Source organism: Erythrolamprus reginae, chromosome 8 (assembly GCF_031021105.1).
Source record: "Erythrolamprus reginae isolate rEryReg1 chromosome 8, rEryReg1.hap1, whole genome shotgun sequence".
Taxonomy (NCBI): Eukaryota; Metazoa; Chordata; class Lepidosauria; order Squamata; family Dipsadidae; genus Erythrolamprus; species Erythrolamprus reginae.
This window is the reverse complement of record NC_091957.1, coordinates 1,598,772-1,622,308: the sequence shown is the minus strand read 5'-3', so window position 1 is coordinate 1,622,308 and position 23,537 is coordinate 1,598,772. Positions and strand designations below refer to the sequence as shown.

The following is a 23,537-nucleotide window of genomic DNA, read 5'->3' as shown; positions in this document are numbered from 1 at the left end:
TTTTTTGAGCAGTATATGTTTATCCCAGCCATGTCTTACATTCCGTTCCTGTGGATTGACCAACCACCTCTGCTGGAAGTTTGTTCCAAGCATCTACTACTCTTTCAGTCAAATAATGTACTTTTAATCATCTTAGTTTGCTCTTCTTGGAACTTTCCCGCAAAGCCTCAACATCTGTTCGGTAACCGATTGGCTCAAACTGGAGTCGGCGTTCCCCACACGTCATTTTTTAAGGGGCATTAAAAAAAAAAAAATTCTAGTTAAGATGGGTTTCTGCTCCGCCTCTGGTTCGAATTCAGCCAGAACCTGGCACGGTTTCTCCGACGCGTTTCCACGAAGCGAAAGTAGGTTGTAAGTGGCGGCGGGGGGCGATGCTTTGTTGCAGGAAGGCTGGTCGGCCCCCGGCAACTCCTCCAACCCCTTTTCTTTAACCGCCACCCTATATAGCCCGGGCCGGAACGCGTAAAAGAGACAGCGTCGCTTCTCCCGCCGCCGTCCGCCAAAATGATACAGAACGAAGTGTTCGCCTCCTTCGTTTTCTTCGCCACGCTTTCGCTCCTGAAGATGTACGCCGTGGCTGTCCTCACGGGGCAAGTCAGGCTTCGGAGAAAGGTGGGTTCGGGGCGGGTGGGGGGCAGCGAAAGGGAGTTGCCTTCCCTTGCAAATCCTTTGCGCCAGGGGAGAAATCCCTCCTTGCAGCATCACCAACCGCCTGCCTCTCTGCCGCTCGCGCCTCTCTGCTTTTTGGGGTGGGTTTTAAGGCGCGAAACCACATTTGAGAGGCATCCTGGCTTATCGGAGGCTTGGAGGGGGAGGGGGTGTTTCCAGAATCCATTATCCCCAGCGGAGCTTTCCGGAAGAAGTTGGGATCTGGGCGAGCATAAGTGCACCTTTGTGCCTACCGTTCCTGTCCCTAATGCCTTTTTTATCTTTTCTATCTCTACTTTATACTTATATTATTTTAAACATACTGCAATACAATACTATATTTGTATGACTAAATAAATAAATCTATCTATCTATCTATCTATCTATCTATCTATCATCTACCTACCTACCTACCTACCTATCATCTATCTATCTATCTATCTATCTATCTATCTATCTATCTATCTATCTATCTTCCCTAGAAGGGAAAAAAAGAGCGCTGGTGAGACCACATTTGGAATACTGTCCTCAGTTCTGGAGACCTCACCTACAATAAAATAGAATAGAATTCTTTATTGGCCAAGTGTGATTGGACACACAATATCTACAAAAAGATATTGAGAAAATTGAACGGGTCCAAAGACGGGCTACAAAAATGGTGGAAGGTCTTAAGCATAAAACGTATCAGGAAAGACTTCATGAACTCCATCTGTAGAGTCTGGAGGACAGAAGGAAAAGGGGGGACATGATCGAAACATTTAAATATGTTAAAGGGTTAAATAAGGTTCAGGAGGGAAGCGTTTTTTCATAGGAAAGTGAACCCAAGAACAAGGGCACAAACAGGTTAGTTGGGGGAAAGATCAGAAGCCACAGGAGAAAATATTATTTGACTGAAAGAGGAGTAGATGCTTGGAACAAGCTTCCAGCAGACGGTAAATCCACAGTAACCGAATTTAAACCTGCCTGGGAGAAACATAGATCCACCCTAAGATAAAATACAGGAAATAGTATAAGGGAAGACTAGATGGACCAGGTCTTTTTCTGCCGTCTGTCTTCTATGTTTCCAAAAAACAGCAGCATAGTGCAAGCTGTAAGAAGCGATGCTTTTTCTCCAAAGGCGCAGGGGAAGAAATGTTTGACGTTTTTTAGAATTTTATTTTTTTTAGGGAAATGTTGTTTTAGGATCCAATCTGGGTCTGTCAGTCAGTGGGACAAACGATTTGAGCTTCCTGGAGCCCATTCTCTAGGAATTGTCTGCTTTGGGCTGTTCTGTGTTTGGTATTTATATGGTGGCTGTTTTACATGTAGATTGGGGAGTTGACGCTGACCAGTCATTGGTTCTGGTATTTATATGGTGGCTATATAAATACCACATTCAGAATAGCCCAAGGCCCATAGAGAAGTTGCCAGACAGAGGATGGGTTCCAGGGTGAACCCCCAAATTAATTATAATATTAATAATAATAAAATGGTCCCCTGTTCCAGACCCAGGTTGGTTTAGCATGCTGCTCTGTGTAAAATATAATAGAATTCTTTCTTGGCCAAGTGTGATTGGACACACAAGGAATTGGTCTTTGGTGCAGATGCTCTCAGTGTACATAAAAGAAAAGAGACATTTGTCAAGAATCATGTGGTACAACACTTAATGCTTGTCATAGGGGTCAAATAAGCAATGAAGAAACAATCCATATTATTATAAATCGTAAGGATACAAGGAACAAGTTACAGTCATACAGTCCTAAGTGGGAGGAAATGGGTGATAGGACTGATGAGAAAAAACTAGTAGTAATAGCAGTGCAGACTTAGTAAATAGTCTGACAGTGTTGAGGGAATTATTTGTTTAGCAGAGGGATGTCGTTCGGGGAAAAACTGCTCTTGTGTCTAGTTGTCTTGGTGTGCAGTGCTCTGTAGTGATGTTTTGAGGGTAGGAGTTGAAACAGTTTGTGTCCAGGATGCGAGGGGTCAGTCAATATTTTCCCTGCCCTCTTTTTGACTCGTGCAGTGTACAGGTCCTCAATGGAAGGCAGGTGGGCAGCAATTGTTTTTTCTGGAGTGTAATTAGTAATGTGCAATTAAAGTGGGGAAAATGAATAGATGGCTGGAGAAAATCAGAAAATTAGATATGTTTGCCACTTGGTTATTTATAAAAATAATAAAGATGGAAAATGATAAACATCTGGTTTGCGTCACTTTTCATAAGGAGTTGAAACTGTTCCTAAACAATTATATTTTGGCTTTATGGGTGGATAGCTTAGAACTTTGTCCCTTTGGGATAAAATATTGGCAGGTCCAGCATGACACGTGGTTTAAAAATTAAGATAATATTTTTGTTTCCACTGAGTAAGTATTTTAAATTTTTTATTTTAGGCGTAAAACATCTAATGCAGGAAAAAGTAGTGCTAATATAGTGGGGGGGGAAGCCCTGGATATATTTGGTTGAAAAGATCTCCAGAGTAAAAATATAAATAAATCTATGTGATACCCATTGGAATTGATGCAAAATCAATACAGTCCTTAAGTTGACCATTAGATCAGAATTGGAGTTGGAAAGGACCTTGGCAATCTTCTCGTCCAGCCCCCTGCTGAGGCAGGAGATCTTATTCCATTTCAGATGAATGGCTGAAAATCTTCTTGAAAGCCTCCAATGATGGAGCAGAACCACAACTTCTGGTGGCAAGCTGTTCCACTGGTTAATCTCACTGTTAAGGAAATGTTTCCTTAATTCTAGGTTGCATCTCTCCTTAATAAATTTCCATCTGTTACTTATCTTGCTTTCAGATGCTTTGGAGAATAGTGAGATTAATTAAAGGTCTTCTGATATTGGAAGACTGCTATCATGTCTCCCCCTAGTCATCTTAAAAGTAAAATATTCCTTTTACAGAGACACGTTTCTTGTATCTATTTTAAAAAAACTTTACAAAAACTGTACTTCTCTCTTGAATCTATTCCTTAAAAGGATACTGCAGGTTCTTTCCGTGTACTTAAATCCCCGTCTTTGCAACTTCAATAAAATTGAATATTTATTCTATTTTATGGGAATACGGACTCCACACTGTGTTATAATCCTCAATAGTGGTACTTCTACCTAAGAATGCTTCTACTTACAAACATTTCTAGATAAGAACCAGGTGTTCAATTTTTTTTTGCCTCTTCCCAAGAACCATTTACCACTTACAAACCCGAGCCTCCGAAACTGTAACAGGAAAAGGCAGGGAGGAGCCTCCATGGGGCCTCTCTAGGAATCTCCTGGGAGGAAAAAGGGCCGGAAAAGGATGGGAGAAGCCTACATGGGGCCTCTCTAGGAATCTCCTGGGAGGAAACAGGGCCTCCTGTGATTTCCCCAATGGCACACATTATTTGCTTTTACATTGATTTCTATGGGAAAAATTGCTTTTTCTTACAAACTTTTCTACTTAAGAACCTGGTTTGTAAGTAGAGGTACCACTGTATTCTAAAATGGGATTTTTGTGAGTAAATGATTTGAAGTTAGAGCGAAGCTGGATAAGACCGGATACCAGAGCCTTCGTTTCTAAGAATGCCAGCACATAAAATAAATATAATAGCTTTTTAAAAAAACTGCTGTGTTTGGGGATTAAACAGAAGGCCAGATGCATAACTCCATGGCAAAACCAACAAAGATTGTATCATTTTAAAAACTATCATAAAATAAAAACATATAACAACAAACACTACAACAATGCTTATAATCAAACATTAACCATTAAAAAGAAAACAAGTTTTCTTTTTCTTGTTAATCATTCAATAGAGGCTATTATCTCTCTTTTCTCCTTTAAAAAATTCCATAAAATTTATATGACATTGCAAAATTATAAAGCTCTAAGAAAAAAAAACCTTTTCTCTACTTTACAATAAAATATTACGAGAGAAACATTAACAGACTCTCATTTTATTAACCAAATCTTAATGCAAATGAGTTCATGCTTGCATTTAAGCATGGAGGAATCTATATCAGGAGATGGGTGGTTTAAAAATCAAATCAAATCAATCAATCAATCAATCAATCAATCAATCAATCATATTCTCCTGTTTAAATGGGATATTTGGCATTTGATGCGGAACTATCTAAATTCAGCCCTGGGGATTATTCACCAGGCCATTAACTCTTGATTGCTCTGGACCTCCAGTGATGGAGCACCTATAACTTCTGGTGGCAGGCTGTTCCACTGGTTAATTGTCCTCATAGGGAATTCCTCCTTAATTCCAGGTTGCTACTCTTCTTGATTAGTTGCTTCTTGTTCTGCCTTCAGGTGCTTTGGAAAATAGGTTGACTCCCTCTTCTTTGGGGCAGCCCCTCAGATATTGGACCACTGCCATCATGTCACCCCAATCCAAAAAACCCCAACACTTACAATGAGGTTTTATTAAACGTAAAGAGCAAGGCTTACCACCAAGATTTTAACATCCTTGCAACCTTAAGAGGGGTGGACTTCAACTCCCAGAATTCCCCAGAACATAATAGTTTTAAAAAATAGTTTTAAAACTCTTGTGTTTTAAAGTTTTAAACACAAAGAGTTTTAAAACTCTTTGTGCTTAACAAGTTTTAATAGTTTTAGTTTTAAAACTATACTACTAAAAAAATAATAAAGGGAAGACTTAAATAACAGAATATAATTCCAAGTCAATCAAACCTCTGTCAAATCAAACTGTCCACTTAGGAAGCAACACGGATTGATAATTAATTTCACTTGCTGTTGTGCACACTCAACTTTGTACAGAACAAAGGATTCAATGAGAATATTTCATTCATTCAGATCTGGGATGGGTTCTTTGAGCATTCCCTTTGTTTTTTGGAGCAGTATAATTTTAGTTTTAAAGTTTTGAAACTAGTTTTTAAAACTCTTGTGCAACATTGGCGACATCTGAACTCCAGTATTACACATCCACCTTACCACCATTTTCCTAACGTGACTGATGCCAAAGTATTTTTTAAAATTGCATCATTGGCAGTGCTATGGGATTTTTTTTAATTGAAAGAATTAAAAAATTGCATCAGTGTGGCAGTGTAATGGGAATTTTTAAAATTGGGGGTGGCATGACATTTCAAATTTGGGTTCTTGGTTTTTTCAAAAGTGTCGAAACAGGGTCTATTCAAGTAGTTTTATTGGGAAAATTTTGACGGGAATGGCTGACGTCAATGCTTGGGCAATGCTGCTTTATTCTTTAATAAGAAGCATGTGTTTTGAAGTGGTGGAAAGAAGTGCACGATTTGAAGGTTGTCGAGAGGTGGGTGGGGTGACTATGGAGGTCTGCAAAGAAGCCGATAAGCCTTCACACCAGGAGAAAAGAACTGCAGAAAATAAACACCCAGGGTTTTTTTCAGGATTCATAATCCATGAAGGTTTGAAAGCCGGCAGCAGGAGGAACTGTTTATCTTCCCTAGCAAAGCGGTGGCTTCGCCTCTTGAGCTCTCTCTTGTAAAAAATATATATATATGTTTGGCTGATGCCAGAGAATTCAGGAAGGGCTGTTTCTGAGCAGGGGGTGGGAGAAAATTAGTCTTGATGGTTATTTATTATTATTTTTATGTTGTGCTGTTTTTAAAAACTGAAAATTTCAGTAAAATTATTTTTTAAAAAAATATACAAATTGGTGCGTTAAAACAGTCCTGTCCCTGAGCTGCTAGCTTTCCGCCTGCAGGGAATTCTCTTTCCAATGAAGGAAATAATAATAATAATAATAATAACAACAACAACAACAACAACAATAACAACAACAGCAGCAGCAGCAACAGCAACCCTCCTTGTCTTCCGTAAACTACTTAAGACCCACCTATACCGCCAGGCATGGGGGATTTGAGACACCTTTCCCCCAGGCTTATTATAATTTATGTTTGGTATGTATATGCTGTTTGGTTTTTAATTATGATAGGGTTTTTAGTTTTTTAAATATTAGATTTTTGCCAGCATAATATTGTTTTTATCGTTGTTGTGAGCCGCCCCGAAGTCTTCGGAGAGGGGTGGCATACAAATCTAATAAATTATTATTATTATTATTATTATTATTATTATTATTATTATTATTAACAGCAACAATAATAATAATTATTAGTGTATATGCACTGTATATCACCTACTTCATAAAATAAAGTTCTATATGTTTAAAGTCCAAACAATGAGTACATTTTGTGTTATAAATGGTCCTACCACCATTTCTCATCTCCGCTATCTGGCTTCCAAAATTTAAATCAAATTCTCATATTTCAATTTCCCCCCAAATGGATTGGAGTTTTTGATGCATTCAAAAACTCGCTCTTGGAATAAAGTTGGCTTCTTTCACACCTACGATGATCTCTGCTTATCTTTGAAACCCTTCCCTGTTTCTACAGAACTAGGTGCAACATTCGTATCTCCATCATTTCTGCAGGCAGGAGAGCCACACCTTTCCCAGGTGTTTGGACTTGATAAGACATTAGAATTGTTCCTACGTGGGGAAGAGGGGAAGAACGGACGATGGGGGTTGCTTGCCTCTGTCCGGATTCTCTACTTTTTAAAAATTTAATAATTTTTATTAGAAAATAGATAGTTTTACAACTATGTATTATATTACATTCAAGAATAAATATAAATAAAGCAAAAGAAAGGGAAAGAGAAAGGCAAAAGGAAATTACATTAAAAACAAGAGAGATAACCTTGTTCTCTCTTTACTTAATTATTTTCGCTTATGTCTTTCTACGCCATTGCAGTACTTCATATCGTTGGTTTAAATCCTTTCAAATTCATTCAGCTATACTAATCTATTGTTAATTGTTACGCGTACATGGTGTTAATACGGTAGTAAAAAGTAAAATATCAAAGCTAGTTACAATTTATTTAAGCAATTTGTTCTTAATCAAATTAGTATAGCTCATTTTTCAAAACTACACAAAGATTAAAAATCATTTTGTTATCTGAAATCTCTCCTGTCCAAACATATTTCATCTTAGTTTCTGATTCACTACTTACAAAATGTAGAATATGAATGAATTCACCCAAGAATCCTTGCAGAGTTGGGTGGCATATAAATCAAATCAATAAATGAATACATAAATGAATGAATGGTAGGAGAAGTCCCACCTTGGACGTCTATGGAGATGCTCGGTCACCCAGGTTATCATTCTCCCAAAGGCGGTGGTCTTGATTTTTGTCAAAAGGGATTTTGCTCAGTTGTGATTGGATGGAGGCTCACGATCTCCTCCTTTGATCTCGTTCCTTTTCCAGGCTTTTGCCAATCCCGAGGATGCGCTTAGGCACGGTGGCTTGGAGTTCCACAGAGAAGATCCCTATGTGCAGAGGTGTCTCAGGTGAGTTGTCTTGGGGGTCGAGTCTGGTCAGCTCAGCAAGGTAGACCGGATGAAGACATGGGCGCCATGTAGGTCTACAACTACTTTGAGTAGAATAGCTCTGGTAACAGAGTCTTGCAAGCGGAATAAGCTTCCCTCCTCTTCTTCTCCTCGCTCCTCCTCTTCTCACTCCTCTTTCTTCTCCTTCTTCTCACTCCTCTCTTCTCTCCTCTTCTTCTCATCCCTCCCCTCTTCTTTTTGCTCCTCTATTCTCTCCTCTTCTCACTCCTCTTTCCTCTCCTCTCCTTCTTTTCACCCCTCTCTTCTCTTCTCATTCTCTTCTCCTTTCCTCACTCCTTTCTTCTCTTCTTCTCACTCCTCTCTCCTCTCCTCCTCCTCACTCCTCTCCTCTTGTTCTCGCTCCTTCTCTCTTCTCGCTCCTCTCTTCTCTCCTCCTCCTCACTCCTCTTCTCTTTCTTCCAGCATGTCTCCCCTGTGTTATGGATCTGTTTTTCTTTGGGGGAAGGGTCCTTCCTCATCTCCAAGACCGCCTCCTGCTGCACGAATCCCAGCGACCGGTGAGCTCCCATAGAGCTGTTCTTCTCAGGGCCCCATCGATCAAACCATGTTGTCTGGCGGGACCTAGAGGAAGAGCCTTCTCTGTGGGGGCCCCGGCCCTCTGGAATCAGCTCCCCCCCCGGAGATTCGCACTGCTCCCACCCTCCTTGCCTTCCATAAGAGTTTAAAAACTCATCTTTACCGCAAAACCTGGGGTTTCTAGATCTTATTTATTTATTTATTTATTATTTAGATTTGTATGCCGCCCCTCTCCGCACCCCCCTGACCAACGAATGTTTTCAGTATGCTTGTTGACTGAATGTTAGTGGAAGATTTTTTTAAAATCAGAATTTTGAAGATTGTTTTTTTTAATGGATATTAATTGGCTGGTCCTACTATTGTCTTTTTATATATGTTGTGAGCCGCCCCGAGTCCTCGGAGAGGGGCGGCATACAAATCCAATTAAACTTGAAACTTCTCACATCCAGCCCCCCTGCATCCAATTAAGCAAAAATAATATTGGGGCCAATCAATTCTATCCAGCCAGTTTTGACGTCCTAGCAAGACTTATTCCCATCAGTGGTTTTTCTAGGCTCAGGGGGCTCAATAGTGGCTGACCTGCCATGGTTTAAGAGGAAGGCCCGAGACCCCTAAGGGTGTCACCCCCAAACCCCTGAAAATGTCCAAAGATACTTCACCAGAAGAGCCCTTCACTCCTCCACTCGAAACAGAAGACCCTACGAGACTAGACTTTCAATCCTGGGCCTAGAAAGCTTAGAACTAAGACGCCTTAAACAAGATCTAAGTATTGCCCACAAGATCATATGCTGCAACGTCCTGCCTGTCGGTGACTACTTCAGCTTCAACCACAACAACACAAGAGCACACAACAGATTTAAACTTAATATTAACCGCTCTAAACTTGACTGTAAAAAATATGACTTTAGTAACCGAGTTGTCGAAGCGTGGAACTCATTACCGGACTCCATAGTGTCATCCCCAAACCCCCAACACTTTACCCTTAGATTATCTACGATTGACGTATTCAGATTCCTAAGAGGTCAGTAAGGGGCGAGTACAAGTGCACTAGAGTGCCTTCCGTCCCCTATCCTATTGCTCTCCTATATTTTATTTATTCATTTATTTATTCATTTGTCCAATACATAAATACATAGGAAGAAAATAGACATGTGATAATATAAAAAAGGGTGAAAGTGAACTTAGAGGAGAGGATATATGAAAGGAAGAGAATATATAAGATAGGTGAAAGAAAGGAAAGACAATTGGACAGGGGACGAAAGGCACTCCAGTGCACTTATGTACGCCCCTATATCTCCTCTACCTTTCTTCTATTCCTATATCTCTTCTTCTATTCTTTCATTGATATGTTCTATTCCTATATCTTCTTTTCTATTCTTTCATAGATATATTTTACTATGAGTATCTCCTCTATAACTTATATACCCACCAAAACCCTCATTGGGTATTGGACAAAATAAATAAATAAACAAACAAACGTTTTGGGAAGGCCTCCAGAATCTTTCCTCACTGCTGCAACTGTGTCCACTCTTTTCAAACCAAAAATCTACAGGCCAGACAGGCAGTTATCTTGTCGCCTAATAAACTTTGATTTATCTGACGAGGGAGGCCTCTTTTTTTTTGTAAGAAGAGCAGAATAGCCTTATATTTCAAAGGGAGGTGATTAATGTTGCAATCTTCCTGCCAATTCGTCTGTCCGATTGTCCACATATATATATTCCCCCACTCTTTCTCTCTCTCTCGATGTGTGTGATTATTCCACCCTCCATAGAAAGACCAGAGGGCCCCTGGTGTGAAAACATCCTGCTGCCTTGTGCAGTTTCAGACTAGTAAATCTTTCCTTTTCCTGAGTCAAGGCTGGCGATGACAAGGTTGGTCTGAAAAGGAATGTGAAGCTCCAGACGGTGCCAAGGAGAGTTGGGCGTTGGGCTCACAAAATATGCAACCCAGGTTAACAAAGCATTTTTCCTCCCCTCTTGGCATTCTCCGCTTGGTTGTTTTAGCAGGACAGAAGTTTCCTTTTTAAACCCCAGTGGCATTTTATGTTCTTTTGTAAAAAAAAATATTTAGGAAATAGGGGCCTGCCTCACCTTTTCCCACCGCGTAGGACATTTAGGGTCTGTTGCAAAATAAAGAATAGCAATAGCATTTAGACTTATTTACTGCTTCCTAGTGCTTTTATATCCCTCTCTAAGGGGTTTACAGAATCCGCCTCTTGCCCCCAACAATCTGGGTTCTCATTTTATCCACCTTGGAGGGATGGAAGGCTGAATCAACCTGAAGGAAGGAAGGAAGGAAGGAAGGAAGGAAGGAAGGAAGGAAGGAAGATCAATATAATTTAGACTTATATACCGCTTCCTAGTGCTTTCACAGCCCTCTCTAAGCGGTTGACAGAATCAGCCTCTTGCCCCCAACAATCTGGGTCCTCATTTTACCTACCGCTGAAGGACAGAAGGCTGAGTCAACCTTGACTCAATCAAACTGCTGGCAGTAGGCAGAATTAACCTGCAATGTTGCATTCTAACTGCTGTGCACCATGGATGGATGGATGGATAGATGGAAGGAAAGAAGGAAGGAAGAAAGGAGAGATGAAGGAAGGAAGGAAGGAAGGAAGGAAGGAAGGAAGGAAGGAAGAAATAGCCCTTACACTTATCTACTGCTTCACTGTGCTTTTCCAGCCCTTTCTAAGTGGTTTGCAGAGATGGATGGAAGGAAGGAAGGAAGGAAGGAAGGAAGGAAGGAGAGATGAAGGAAGGAAGGAAAGAAGGAAGGAATATCACCCCATGCCCTTGGATGATCTCACCCAGCGTTTTCATGTAGATATTAAATAGCAGGGGGGGAGAGGACTGAGAAGCGAGGAGGAATAATGTGGGTGCTTTTAAAAGTTAAATAAACAAGAGTCGCTCTTCCTCCCCCCCCCCCCCCTGATCAAATTCCTTTCTCTTGCCTGGAGAAATAATACTGTTTGTTTCCACTTGGGAACTCCAAAGAAAGCAATGGAGGGTTGGAGAAGATTTACAACATATTGTTTGCTTTCAGCTAAAAAGTTGGCTCCAGATAGTAAGCCAAAAAGAAAGGATGGTGGTGGGGTTTAGGATTTTTCAGCTTGGTTAGTTTGCAAAGACGTCGGCCTCCGCAGCTGAGGGCTGGCTGGAATGTGTCCTCTGGCATTTTGCTGGACGGCCCATTTTTGTTTCTGCAAAGCTGAGAGGGAGACCCAATGGAGGAAGAAACACCTCTTAAATTTAAGCTTTGTTGCCGTTCAGTGAATTGGCTATAATTAATGGGATTCCTTCCAGCGTGTTTAATTGTGTTCGTTTTTTTGCAGCCTGGTAGGGTTGGGAGGGGGATGGTAAACCCTGGTAGCTCAGATATCTGTCAAAGAATTGCAGAATCAAAGGGCCAGAAGGGACTCTGGAGGTTTTCTAGTCCATCCCCTGCCCAAGGCAGGAGACTTCACGGACGAATGCTTGTCCAAAAATTCCTTTAAAATCTCCAGGGATGAAGTAGCCACACCTTCTAGAGGCAAGGGGTTCCACGGGTTAATCCTTCTCAGTATCAGGAAATTCATCCTTAACTCTAGATCAGTGTTTCTCAACCTTGGCAGTTTGAAGATGGGTGGACTTCAACTCCCAACGCTGGCTGGGGAATTCTGGGAATTGAGGTCCACACATCTTCAAACTGCCAAGGTTGAGAAACACTGCCTAGATTGAATCTCCCTGACCTTCCACCAAATGTAAAGACATATTCATTTCTACTTTAATGAAAAGAAGGACTAAGGTGACATGGTAGCCCTGTTCAAACTATTCTCCAAAGCACCTGAGAAGCAATGGGTGGAAATAATCAAGGAGAGAAGCAACTTAGAACTAAGGAGAAATTTCCTGACAGTTAGAACAATTAACCAGTGGAACAGCTTGCCTCCAAAAGTTGTGAATGCTCCAACACTGTTTATAAGAAGATGTTGGATAACCAACATCTGAAGTGGTGTAGGGTTTCCTGCCTAAGCAGGGGGTTGGACTAGAAGACCTCCAAGGCCCCTTCCAACTCTATCATTCTCCCTTCCAACTCTATCATTATTCATTGGACTCTAGTAGAGGTTGTCCTCAACTTTACAACAATTCATTGAGTGGCTGTTCAAAGGTGTAACAGCATTGGGAAAAAATGTTGCTTTTGACCATGTCTCTCGGTGTCTGCCTCACCATGTGATCCCACGACCAGAATTTGAGTGCTTGGCAAACTGGCTCACATTAATGGTAGCTAGTAATGATAGATGGAGAAGAATGTGTGAAGGAGGCTACTTCTTCATCACCTGGTTCTTCTCAACTCTGGGAGAAATTGAGAAAATGGGCAGGAACTGAATGGCCTCCCCATCAGAAAAAAAGAGAAAGTTGAGGTAGACAATGTAATGACTGACGTCTACAGCCTTGGTGAATCGATTGGATTGTCCTCTTTCTATATTTTTGATGTGTTATGGTTTTCCTTGGTTACAACCTCTATGTAATCCAAGAAGAACTTGTTGTAACTCATTCCTTCTTCCCCAGTATTTCTTCCCTGCCTGGAGGGCCAAAGAATGATTTACAGTCTGAATTTCCTAGTCAAAGAGGGCAGAGTTTCTCTAAAGTATAATATCTAGGCACGAAATTAGGTCAACAGAAGGTTAATCTTCAACAGCACAAATAAAATAGCTCAATCTTGAGTTGTGTTTATGCCCTAGGCTGAAATATGTGCCGGAAGTAGCTGAAGTTGAGGGCCTTAGGTCATAACCTTGTATTGTTTATATAATCTCCCATTAACAATTTTTAACAACAGACAAGGTGGGTGTGTAAATGTGTACATGAGTGAGACTCATGTGAAATGGCTGGAGAGTTCCATTGGATAGCCTCTTTTTTGCCTCTTCGTGAATGGGGGTGGGTGGTGATGGAATCCAGCTGTGGGTGTCATTCCATGCAAACTTAGAGTTGAGGAGCTTCTTTTGACCTTGAGTCCTTCACTTGAAGTTGAAGCTAGAAAGTTGAGCTTCTTTTGACCTTGAGTCCTTCTCTTGAAGTTGAATCTAGAGAATTGAGATTTGAGCTTCTTTTGGTCTTGAGTCCTTCTCTTGAAGTTGAACCAAGAGAATTGAGCTTCTTTTGGCCTTGAGTCCTTCCCTTGAAGTTGAATCTAGAAATATGAGATTTGAGCTTCTTTTGACCTTGAGTCCTTCTCTTGAAGTTGAATCTAGAGAATTGAGATTTGAGTTTCTTTTGGCCTTGAGTCCTTCTCTTGAAGTTGAATCTAGAAAGATGAGATTTGAGCTTCTTTTGACCTTGAGTCCTTCTCTTGAAGTTGAAGGTAGATAATTGAGATTTGAGCTTCTTTTGGCCTTGAGTCCTTCCCTTGAAGTTGAATCTAGAAAGATGAAATTTGAGCTTCTTTTGACCTTGAGTCCTTCTCTTGAAGTTGAATCTAGATAATTGAGATTTGAGCTTCTTTTGGCCTTGAGTCCTTCTCTTGAAGTTGAATCTAGAAAGATGAGATTTGAGCTTCTTTTGACCTTGAGTCCTTCCCTTGAAGTTGAAGGTAGAGTTGAGGAGCTTGTTTGACCTTGAGTCCTTCCCTTGAAGTAGAAACTAGAGGAGGTTCTTTTGGCCTTAAGTCCTTCTCTTAAAGTTGAATCTAGAGAGTTGAGATTTGAGATTCTTTTGGCCTTGAGTCCTTCCCTTGAAGTTGAAGCTAGCGAGTTGAGGACCTTCTTTTGAGTCATTCCTGAAGATGAGGCTTCCGGCCATCTGTACATTTGCATGGGTAAACAAAACCCATTTCAGAGGGATTTCTAATCGCCAAGTCTCCGTTCAAGTGGATTTATTGGGTGTTTATCGGGCTAAGTATGCGTCCATCTGCTTTGCAAATAACACGGCTGATTACAGATGTGAGTGCTTGCCGTAGTTGCAGTGATCTCTGGCCCATGAGCTGTAGAGAGACTTATGTAAAAAGCCCAGGCCTTGCTCTGACTTCTGGGAAGGATTTGCATGGCTGAGAACGCAAAAGACTCTTAAGAGTTTTTCGTGGAAGTTGTGAGGCAGGAAAGTACATGCAATCCTGGACTTGCCACCATTTGGTTTAATGACAACAGACCTGAAGAAGGTGCCACACGAAGCATTTCTTCCACATTTTTCACTGATGCAGCATTTTAATTTATAATATGAGAGCAAACTCCACTCCCTTGTTATCTACTTTGGTAATGAAATGTTGGCAAGAAAAGAACCAAGTTCAGAGAGCATTAAGGAACTCACAGTCCTCTTTCTCCTCCCAAACTCCATTCCCTTCTACGGCAGCACTGATGATGTTATCTAGTTTGGCAATGAAACATCTGCAAGAAAACAATCGCGCTTTTAGGGAGCACCAAAGAGCCAACATTTCAACCCTGAGCTGCAACTATTCTTCCTTATGCAAATGGACCAGGGAAGGGCTTCAAAAAAATTTACTACTACACTGAGACATGGCTTACTTTGCAGGTGTGGCTTGCCAACCATGTGACCAGCTGGAAGTGGCTTGATGATCAATCATGTGACCTGGGGGATGGCTTAAAGGTCATGTGACTGGCTTAAAGGTGGCCAACTTGACGTCACTCACATCAAGGGTTAGGGTACCTGGCCCCTCCTCGCTTCAAAGAGAATTTCCCTCTCTATTTACTATGACTGAACATCCAAAATATACTATTTAATTCTATGTATATATGCCATAGGTGTACGTATATATTACACAGAGGCACACAAAAATAAACTTTATCTACTATATAAACTGTATGTGTATGTACACACACACACTCACAGCTCTTCTAAAATTATACACATTCAACCTCATTTACTATGATAGGAAAAACAGACCCAGAGCCCAGAAGGGAAAAGAAAATTCAATTTTTTTCTACGTGCCCGGATTTTTTTTTACTGATTATGTGCACCTGACTGTACTCGTATGATCACATTACTGAAATGGATGTAAATTGAGGGCTGCCTGTACAAAACTTTTGTTGTTGCTGTCTTGCATAAATCACCGTTCAACAAAAGCAACACCTCTGCCAAATGTGTGAACCCAGTTAGAGGTATGGACTGCAGGTACAATTCACCAATTAGGTGCCAGGTTTGTTTCGGACTGCAGCTGATTCAGGCTAGAAGGGATTTTCCACTAGTCGGGAAAAAGATGAAATCAAAGTTTGTTTTGAAGGTGTTTGTCAAGTTTTCATTTTATTTTTTATTTTTTTAACAATTAACAAATTTATTTTAAAAAGCATAATCAAGAAAATATATACATTGACATAGTTGCAATACACAAAAAAGAAAATAGAAAAACATACATACACTTCTAAACAAACCAAAAACACCTGGACAATTACAAAATTACAAATAACATAAAAATATCATCAATTTCCTCTTGAGAGAAGGAGAGTTACAGTCTTGCAGCATATCAAATTATTTTCTGGTGAATAGAAGTCGTCGGCATTCACTGTTGTTCTTTTTGGTTATCGTGTTTTCATTTTATTTTATTTTGCAAAACCAACCAGCCGCAACTTTGCTGGGAAGTGGCTTCCCCTGATTTGTTTCACCTCTGAGATCACCTCTGTGACTTTAACTGGGGGAGCCAGTTTGACGATATTCATTGCAATGATCTGGCAGGCTTTCTGTTCCTGCTTTCTAATGATGCAATTAAACGTTATTTAATTCCATCGTGGGGTTTCCAAGCCAGCCTGCCTAACAGAATACATTCGCTTGAATAATGGCGTCTTGTATTGGAATGCGGAATCTGTTTCTTCCTTCTGCAAAGCTTAAAATTTTAAGAGAGGTTTTGCATTTCACTTGTGAGCTGAAAAAGGAGAACGGAATTAAACTTTTCTCACCAATTTCTCTTCTAAATGTTCTGCCGAGCTCTCTGGTAGACTCCTCCCAAAAATGCACAGATACAATTTCAGACACACACACACGTTTGAAAATTCAAAACAATGTTCTTTATACCGAAAAATGCAAATAAACGAAGCCCTCTTTTGGTATAGCAAAGAGCACTGGTCTCCAAACAAACTGGTAATTTGTACAAGTCCCTTATCAGTTCTGTGATACTTAGCTTGCAGCTGTGAGGCAATTCACAGTCCTTCTTCTTTCACAAAGTGAAACACACTTTGCCCTGGTTTAGTTTCAAAGCGGGGAAAAATCAGCACACAAAAGGTCCAAGTCAGCAAAGCAGTCACGAAACACAACGATCAGATAGTCCTCCACAATGGCCAAACCCACAGACTGCTGTTTATAGCAGCCTCACTAATGACCACAGCCCCCCCAACCACAGGTGGCCTCATTTTCTTTGATAATAATCTCTCAGTTGTTGCTGCCTATGCATCGCTCTCCGCATGCGTGGCTGTATCATTAACTCTTGTTCTGAATCCAAGGAGGAGCTGGAGAATTGATCTTCTTCTGAGCTGTCTGCCACACTCTCCTCCTCCCTGTCACTCATGTCTTCTTGGTCAGAGGAGCCTTCATCATCTGATTCCACCGGGGGCAAAACAGGCCTGCAGCATGTGGATGTCTCCCCCACACCCACAGTCCTTGGGGCAGCAGCTGGGGCAGAGCTAACAAACAACATAAAATATCTGAATAGGGCCAACGGGTCCCTTCCCAGTCTTCTGCCCTCCAGACTGAAACACCAGGTCCTTTGACTACGTTCAGAAATCATGTCCACATACTGCCTGTGACACACACATACCCACACCTCTGAACTTGTGGAGGTTCTCCATCATCCAGGTCAAGGTTGACCCAAAGGTGCTTTTTCAAAAGGCAACTGGATATCTTTATTTTTACTTCAAGATGTTTCACTTCTTCTCATCCAAGAAACGTCTTCCATTCATCATCCTTCAGCTTAGAATCGAGGAAGCTTCTTGGATGAGGTGGAATATCTTCAAGCAAAAACGAAGACGTTCAGGTGCCTTGAAAAAGCACCTTTGGGCCAACCAGCTCTAACCTGTCCATCTGGAACCCTATAATAGTACCCAGAAGCCCAGATGACTCTTCCCAATGTTGGGTCTACATGACTGAGTCTAATCACGTTCCTCTTGTGTCTTTCTCTTGTCTCCAGGGTTCACCGCAATGACATGGAAACCATCTACCCCTTCCTCTTCATCGGGGCTGTCTATAGCCTCCTGCATCCCAATCCATTGGTGGCTCGGATCCACTTCCTGGTTTTCTTTCTGGGCCGGATGGTCCACAGCGCAGCCTACCTCCTCAAACTGAGAGCTCCCACCCGTTCCGTGGCCTACAGCGTGGCTCAGATCCCGTGTTTCTCCATGGCTTTGCAGATCCTCGTTTCAGTGATCAGGCATTAGGGACCATCCGTGACCTTCGTCCTCCTCACTGCGTGAATTTAAAGGGAGGACATGAAGAATAAATGCTTCGCCTTACAGCTGAGTTATCGTTCTGGCTTCTCTCTTTTGGGAGAAAAAAAGACTATAATGGACAGATTTCTTATCTCCTGCTCTCTGCTTGTAAAGCGTGGATGGTGATTTTTGCAATGTCCAGGTTTGCTTTGGAGAAATTTAAGACGTGGGCAAGCCAGGAACATCACAACTTGTGTGGCTGTGAGTGCAAAGAGTTCTTCCTTGCATCAGTTGAAGGATGAAATACTTTCTCACCGGGCAGGGTGTAGCCAACCTCATTGGAAATCCCTTGAGGTGACCATTCCAGCTACAAGGTGTTCAGAGTCCAGCGTGGGTTGAGTGATGGACACGCCTCTTCATCTTCGCACTGTTTGTAATTGAGCGAATAAAAAAACCCAAAATTAAAAGACATTTGAAGTCCTGGCATTTTCCATCCCCAAACTTTGCCATAGGTGGGAAAGTTTCTTTACACATTAATAATAATAATAATAATAATAATAATAATAATAATAATAATTATTATTATTATTATTATTTATTAGATTTGTGTGCCACCCCTCTCTGAGGACTTGGAGCGGATTTTTCCATTTTTCCATTGTGTAAAACTCCTGTTTTTTTAGATTATATTTTTTTCTCAACCCTCTTAAACGTCCATTACATTATGTCTCTTGGCCGGAAGATTGGGGGATTTTGGGAGTTGTAGGAGGTCCTTGAGATGCATAGATTCCATGGATGTCAAGATACATAGATTTCATGCATGTCCATGTACCGCCTCTATGTTGGTTGAGGCAGGCAGGGTTCCCTTGGGTCCCATTTGTTGGGGGTCAAGGGAAAGGGAGGGTCTTGCCTCCTCTTTCTGCTCAAGATCCCCATGGACAATTGGGGGCCACTGTGGGACACAGAATGCTGGACTCGATGGGCTTTCGCCCGATTCAGCAGGGCTCTTCTTAGGTTCTTATGCTCTCTCCCTCCCTCCCTCTCTCCTTCCTTCTTTCCCTCTTTCTCTTTCTCTCTCCTTCCTTCCTTCTTTCTCTCTCTTTCTCTATATTGGTTGAGGCAGGCAGGGTTCCCTTGGGTCCCATTTGTTGGGGGTCAAGGGAAAGGGAGGGTCTTGCCTCCTCTTTCTGCTCAAGATCCCCATGGATCTTACTTATGATTTGTCTTTTACATGTTGTGAGCCGCCCCGAGTCTTCGGAGAGGGGCGGCATACAAATCCAAGTAATAAATAATAAATAAAATAAATGGACAATTGGGGGCCACTGTGGGACACAGAATGCTGGACTCGATGGGCTTTGGCCCAATTCAGCAGGGCTCTTCTTAGGTTCTTCGGTTCTTAAAGTACAGAATACCAGGTTCTCAATAAATGTTAGAGTGGGGGAATGTCCAGACAGGAAAGCAATTAGAGAGTGGAACCACTAATCCACATGAGTAACTTCAAGTTTGGGTGAATTCAGGTTGGGGCAGGACAGATCACTCTCAGGGAATCTTGAATTCTTTTCCGGAGAAGCAGGTTCTATGGGAAATCTTCTTCCAAGTCTGTGAACGAGTGTTTACTCTGTGTGTAGGCACTGCTATTTGTTATACTTCCTCACCAAGGTTACAACAAGGGGCCTCACCCTTCCAAAGCAGGTTCCCATCTCAAAAAAAAAAAAAAAGCAGCTAAGCACAGTCAAACCCGTTGGTACTTGAAGGGGAGACCACTCGGTGATCTCAAGGCCGTAACTATCACCATGGTGAATTATGAGGGTTTTTTCCTCCAAATGGAACCTTTTTTGGTTGACTCATCAACCTCCTGGCTGCTTCCCCATTGACCCCAAGCACTTTGTGGGGGAAAAACAGGTGGTTAGTGTTATGTCGGGCTCTCTGGTCATCCATATATTTACAATATATACTCCTCAAAAAAATGAACACTCAAAGAACCCATCCTAGATCTGAATGAATGAAATATTCTCATTGAATACTTTGTTCTGCACAAAGTTGAAAATGTACAACAGCCTGTGAAATTGATTGTCAATCAGTGTTGCTTCCTAAGGGGTGTTCTGTCGGGCTCTCCGGTAGACTCCCCCCAAAAATTCACAGGTATAAATTTCAGACACACACACGTTTGAAAATTCAAAACAATGTTCTTTATAATGAAAAGTCACTTAAACTAAGCCCTCTTTTGGTATAGCAAAGAGCACTGGTCTCCAAACAAACTGGTAATTTGTACAAGTCCCTTATCAGTTCTGTGATACTTAGCTTGCAGCTGTGAGGCAATTCACAGTCCTTCTTCTTTCACAAAGTGAAACACACTTTGCTCTGGTTTAGTTTCAAAGCGGGGGAAAATCAGCACACAAAAGGTCAAACGCAGCAAAGCAGGCAAGAAACACAACGATCAGATAATCCTCCACAATGGCCAAACCCACAGGCTGCTCTTTATAGCAGCCTCACTAATGACCACAGCCCCACCCAACCACAGGTGGCCTCATTTTCTTTGATAATAATCTCTCAGTTGTTGCTGCCTATGCATCGCTCTCCGCATGTGTGACTGTATCCTTAACTCTTGTTCTGAATCCAAGGAGGAGCTAGATAATTGATCTCCTTCTGAGCTGTCTGCCAGACTCTCCTCCTCCCTGTCACTCATGTCTTCTTGGTCAGAGGAGCCTTCATCAGCAGATTCCACCAGGGGCAAAACAGGCCTGCAGCATGTGGATGTCTCCCCTGCATCCACAGTCCTTGGGGCAGGAGCTGGGCCAGAGCTAACCACAACAGTTAGTTTCTCAAGAGGACGTGCAGAGTTCAATGCAAATCTAAAGCAAAAGAAAGCAGGAAGTGAAATAGGACAGAAACACTCTTGCCCTGCTTCTAATTTATTTATTATTAATTTTTTTGAGTAATGTTTCTTACCTGTATGTCAGTGAAGATTTTGAGTCACCCAGGTAAAGTTATCAACGACTTTGAATTCACAGCTTCTGTTCTTAGAAACACAGAAGACCGACAGCAGAAAAAGACCTTCTGGTCCATCTAGCCTGCCCTTTTACTATTTCCTGTATTTTATCTATGTTTATGGATCGATGTTTATCCCAGGCATATTTCAATTCAGTTACTATGGATTTACCAACCACATCTGCTGGAAATTTGTTCCACGCATCTACGACTCTTTTGGTAAAATAATATTTTCTCATGTTGCTTCTGATCTCTCCCCCAACAAAGTGGACTCCTTTTTGGAAGTCCACTCAACATGACTTAACGTCCGAATTTCTCACCTTTAGTTGCCCCTGCCTGAATAGAAAAAATGAACTGGAAGGGACCTTGGAAGTCATCTAGCCCACCCTCCTGTAGGAGAACCTACACCCTGTCTAGTGTCTTCTTTAAAATCCTTCAGTGATGGAGAACCCACAATTTCTGGAGGCATGTCCTTCCACTGGTTAATACGAGGGTCGCCCAGAAAGTGACGCACCACATTTTTTTCTCTCAGCCTACAGTAATGGTATGGATGTGAAACTTTAGATATACAATATTTGACTTGTCAGGAGTGCACGTGTAAATTTTGAGTTTCTTCAGACAGAGAGCGTAGCTGCAGCCGTGTTTCGAAATGGTGTCTGTCAGTGATGTATGTTACAAGCAACGGTTGTCACTGAATTTCTCACTTCGGAGAAAGAAACTGTTGGGAACATTCACCAACGTTTGTGTAGAGTTGATGGAGAATCCGCAGTCGACAGAGGTACGGTTAGTCGCTGGGCAAAGAGGGTGAGGCCATTGCAGTGCAGAAATGACTTTGTGACCAGAACCAGGAGTGGTACCGACAGGGCATTCACGCCCTTGTGTCTCGCTGGAGGAAGGCCACAGAACGGGACGGAGATGATGTGGGAAGATAGGGAGTGTAGAAGAAACATCCTTCTTTCTCGCGTGTAAGTTTCATGTTTCATTGTTGGAGAAAATAAAATGTAGTGCATTACTTTCTGGGCAACCCTCGTGGCATTAGCAATAGCGCTTAAACTTATATACCACTTCACAGTGCTTCTCCAGCCCTCTCTAAGCATTTTACAGCATCAGCCTCTTGCAAACCCCAACAATCTGGGTCCTCATTTGACCCACCTTGGAAGGAGGCTGAGTCAACTTTGAGCCAGTGGTGAGATTTGAACTGCTGAACTACAGTTAGCAGTTACCTGAAGTAGCCTGCAGGGCTGCACTCTAACCACTGCACCACCTCGGTTAATGTAGAAGGATGTGGACACTCATCCTTAATCCCACAAGGGAAAAATCCCTAAATTAAAATCCTTAGAAATGATTCCCTATCGTTTAATCCACAGAACATTATTCTGCAGTTAAAATTACCCGAGAGAATAAAAACAGAAATATGCATTTGATGATACAACACTGCCCTCTAGTGTCTCTAGTAAAAATGTAATATTTAAGTTTTTTAAAGTTATACTGTATTTACTTATTTGTTTTTTATATTTTTGTTTTTATTCTTTTTTCTGGCCACGCTAAGTCGCATTTTAGAGAATTCCCACAAACCAGGCTTGGATCCCAGAAACAGACTGCTAGAAATTATCCAATACGATCACAAAAGAACGGGAGTTGCAGCTGGCTTAGAAATGGTTCTGGCGAGTTCTAATCCTGCCTTAGCCATGAAAGTGGGCTCGGTAATTTTGAGCCAGGGTCTCTTTCTAAGCCCGGTCCACCTCACAAGGTGGTTGTTATTGTGGGAAAAATAGGAGAAAGAAGGGATGTTGGATATGTTCACCGCCATGAGTTATTTGTAAAAATAATAAGATGGCTACAAATAAATAAAAACAAAAACACCCAAATAAATAATACCAACAAAAATGAAAAGCAATGCACAGATATTTGTCAGGTGTGTGGAATGGGGTGAAAAAACCACTATATAAGGCTGAGATTTCAGATTTTTATTTTCTCTAGGCAAAGGAGTGAGTGGGCAAAGGAAACAGACGTATAAATTGCTCCAAGGATTTGAGTCTCCTGATAAAAGTTCCATTCTGATCGGAATTTCCAGAGCAAAAACTCGAGGGTCTGTTTTGATTGGAAGGAAATTAGACTATAGTCCTTTCATTGGGAGATTCTGGGAAATCCAAATACTAACAGGCCTTGGCTTACGACCAATAACTGGGCTTTTGTCCTCAAGCGATGGAGCCATTAAATGGGTCCCTCACAATCTTATGCCTTTTCTTCCAGTGGTTGGTGTTGTGGTTAGCTCTGGCCCAGCTCCTGCCCCAAGGACTGTGGATGTGGGGGAGACATCCACATGCTGCAGGCCTGTTTTGCCCCCGGTGGAATCTGCTGATGAAGGCTCCTCTGACCAAGAAGACATGAGTGACAGGGAGGAGGAGAGTGTGGCAGACAGCTCAGAAGGAGATCAATTATCTAGCTCCTCCTTGGATTCAGAACAAGAGTTAATGATACAGCCAAGCATGTGGAGAGCGATGCATAGGCAGCAACAACTGAGAGATTATTATCACAGAAAATGAGGCCACCTGTGGTCGGGTGGGGCTGTGGTCATTAGTGAGGCTGCTATAAAGAGCAGCCTGTGGGTTTGGCCATTGTGGAGGATTATCTGATCGTTGTGTTTCGTGACTGCTTTGCTGACTTTGACCTTGTGTGTGCTGATTTTTCCCT

General features: G+C 41.7%; 1 protein-coding gene across 2 annotated transcripts; it reads left to right on the top strand.

Moving 5' to 3' along the window:
• The first annotated feature begins 263 nt into the window (after positions 1–263).
• On the top strand, positions 264–18,329 carry PTGES (prostaglandin E synthase). 2 transcript variants are annotated; one of them, XM_070758173.1, is made up of 4 exons: positions 264–351; positions 448–612; positions 7,866–7,948; positions 17,621–18,329. In XM_070758173.1, exons 2-4 carry the CDS (start codon positions 505–507, stop codon positions 17,865–17,867), a joined length of 438 nt encoding a protein of 145 aa, XP_070614274.1. In that variant the 5' UTR covers positions 264–351; positions 448–504; the 3' UTR covers positions 17,868–18,329. The 2 variants fall into 2 exon arrangements, with proteins under 2 accessions (XP_070614274.1, XP_070614275.1); XM_070758174.1 differs by having other exon boundaries at positions 266–344.
• The last annotated feature ends 5,208 nt before the right edge of the window (positions 18,330–23,537 follow it).

What these genes read in the sequence shown, in the direction of transcription:
- PTGES (XM_070758173.1), top strand. Translation starts at nt 505, where the DNA reads ATGATACAGAACGAAGTGTTCGCCTCCTTCGTTTTCTTCGCCACGCTT. An exon ending in AAGTCAGGCTTCGGAGAAAG is followed by an intron (nt 613 to 7,865) that starts GTGGGTTCGGGG and finishes TTCCTTTTCCAG; the next exon opens with GCTTTTGCCAATCCCGAGGA. An exon ending in TATGTGCAGAGGTGTCTCAG is followed by an intron (nt 7,949 to 17,620) that starts GTGAGTTGTCTT and finishes TCTTGTCTCCAG; the next exon opens with GGTTCACCGCAATGACATGG.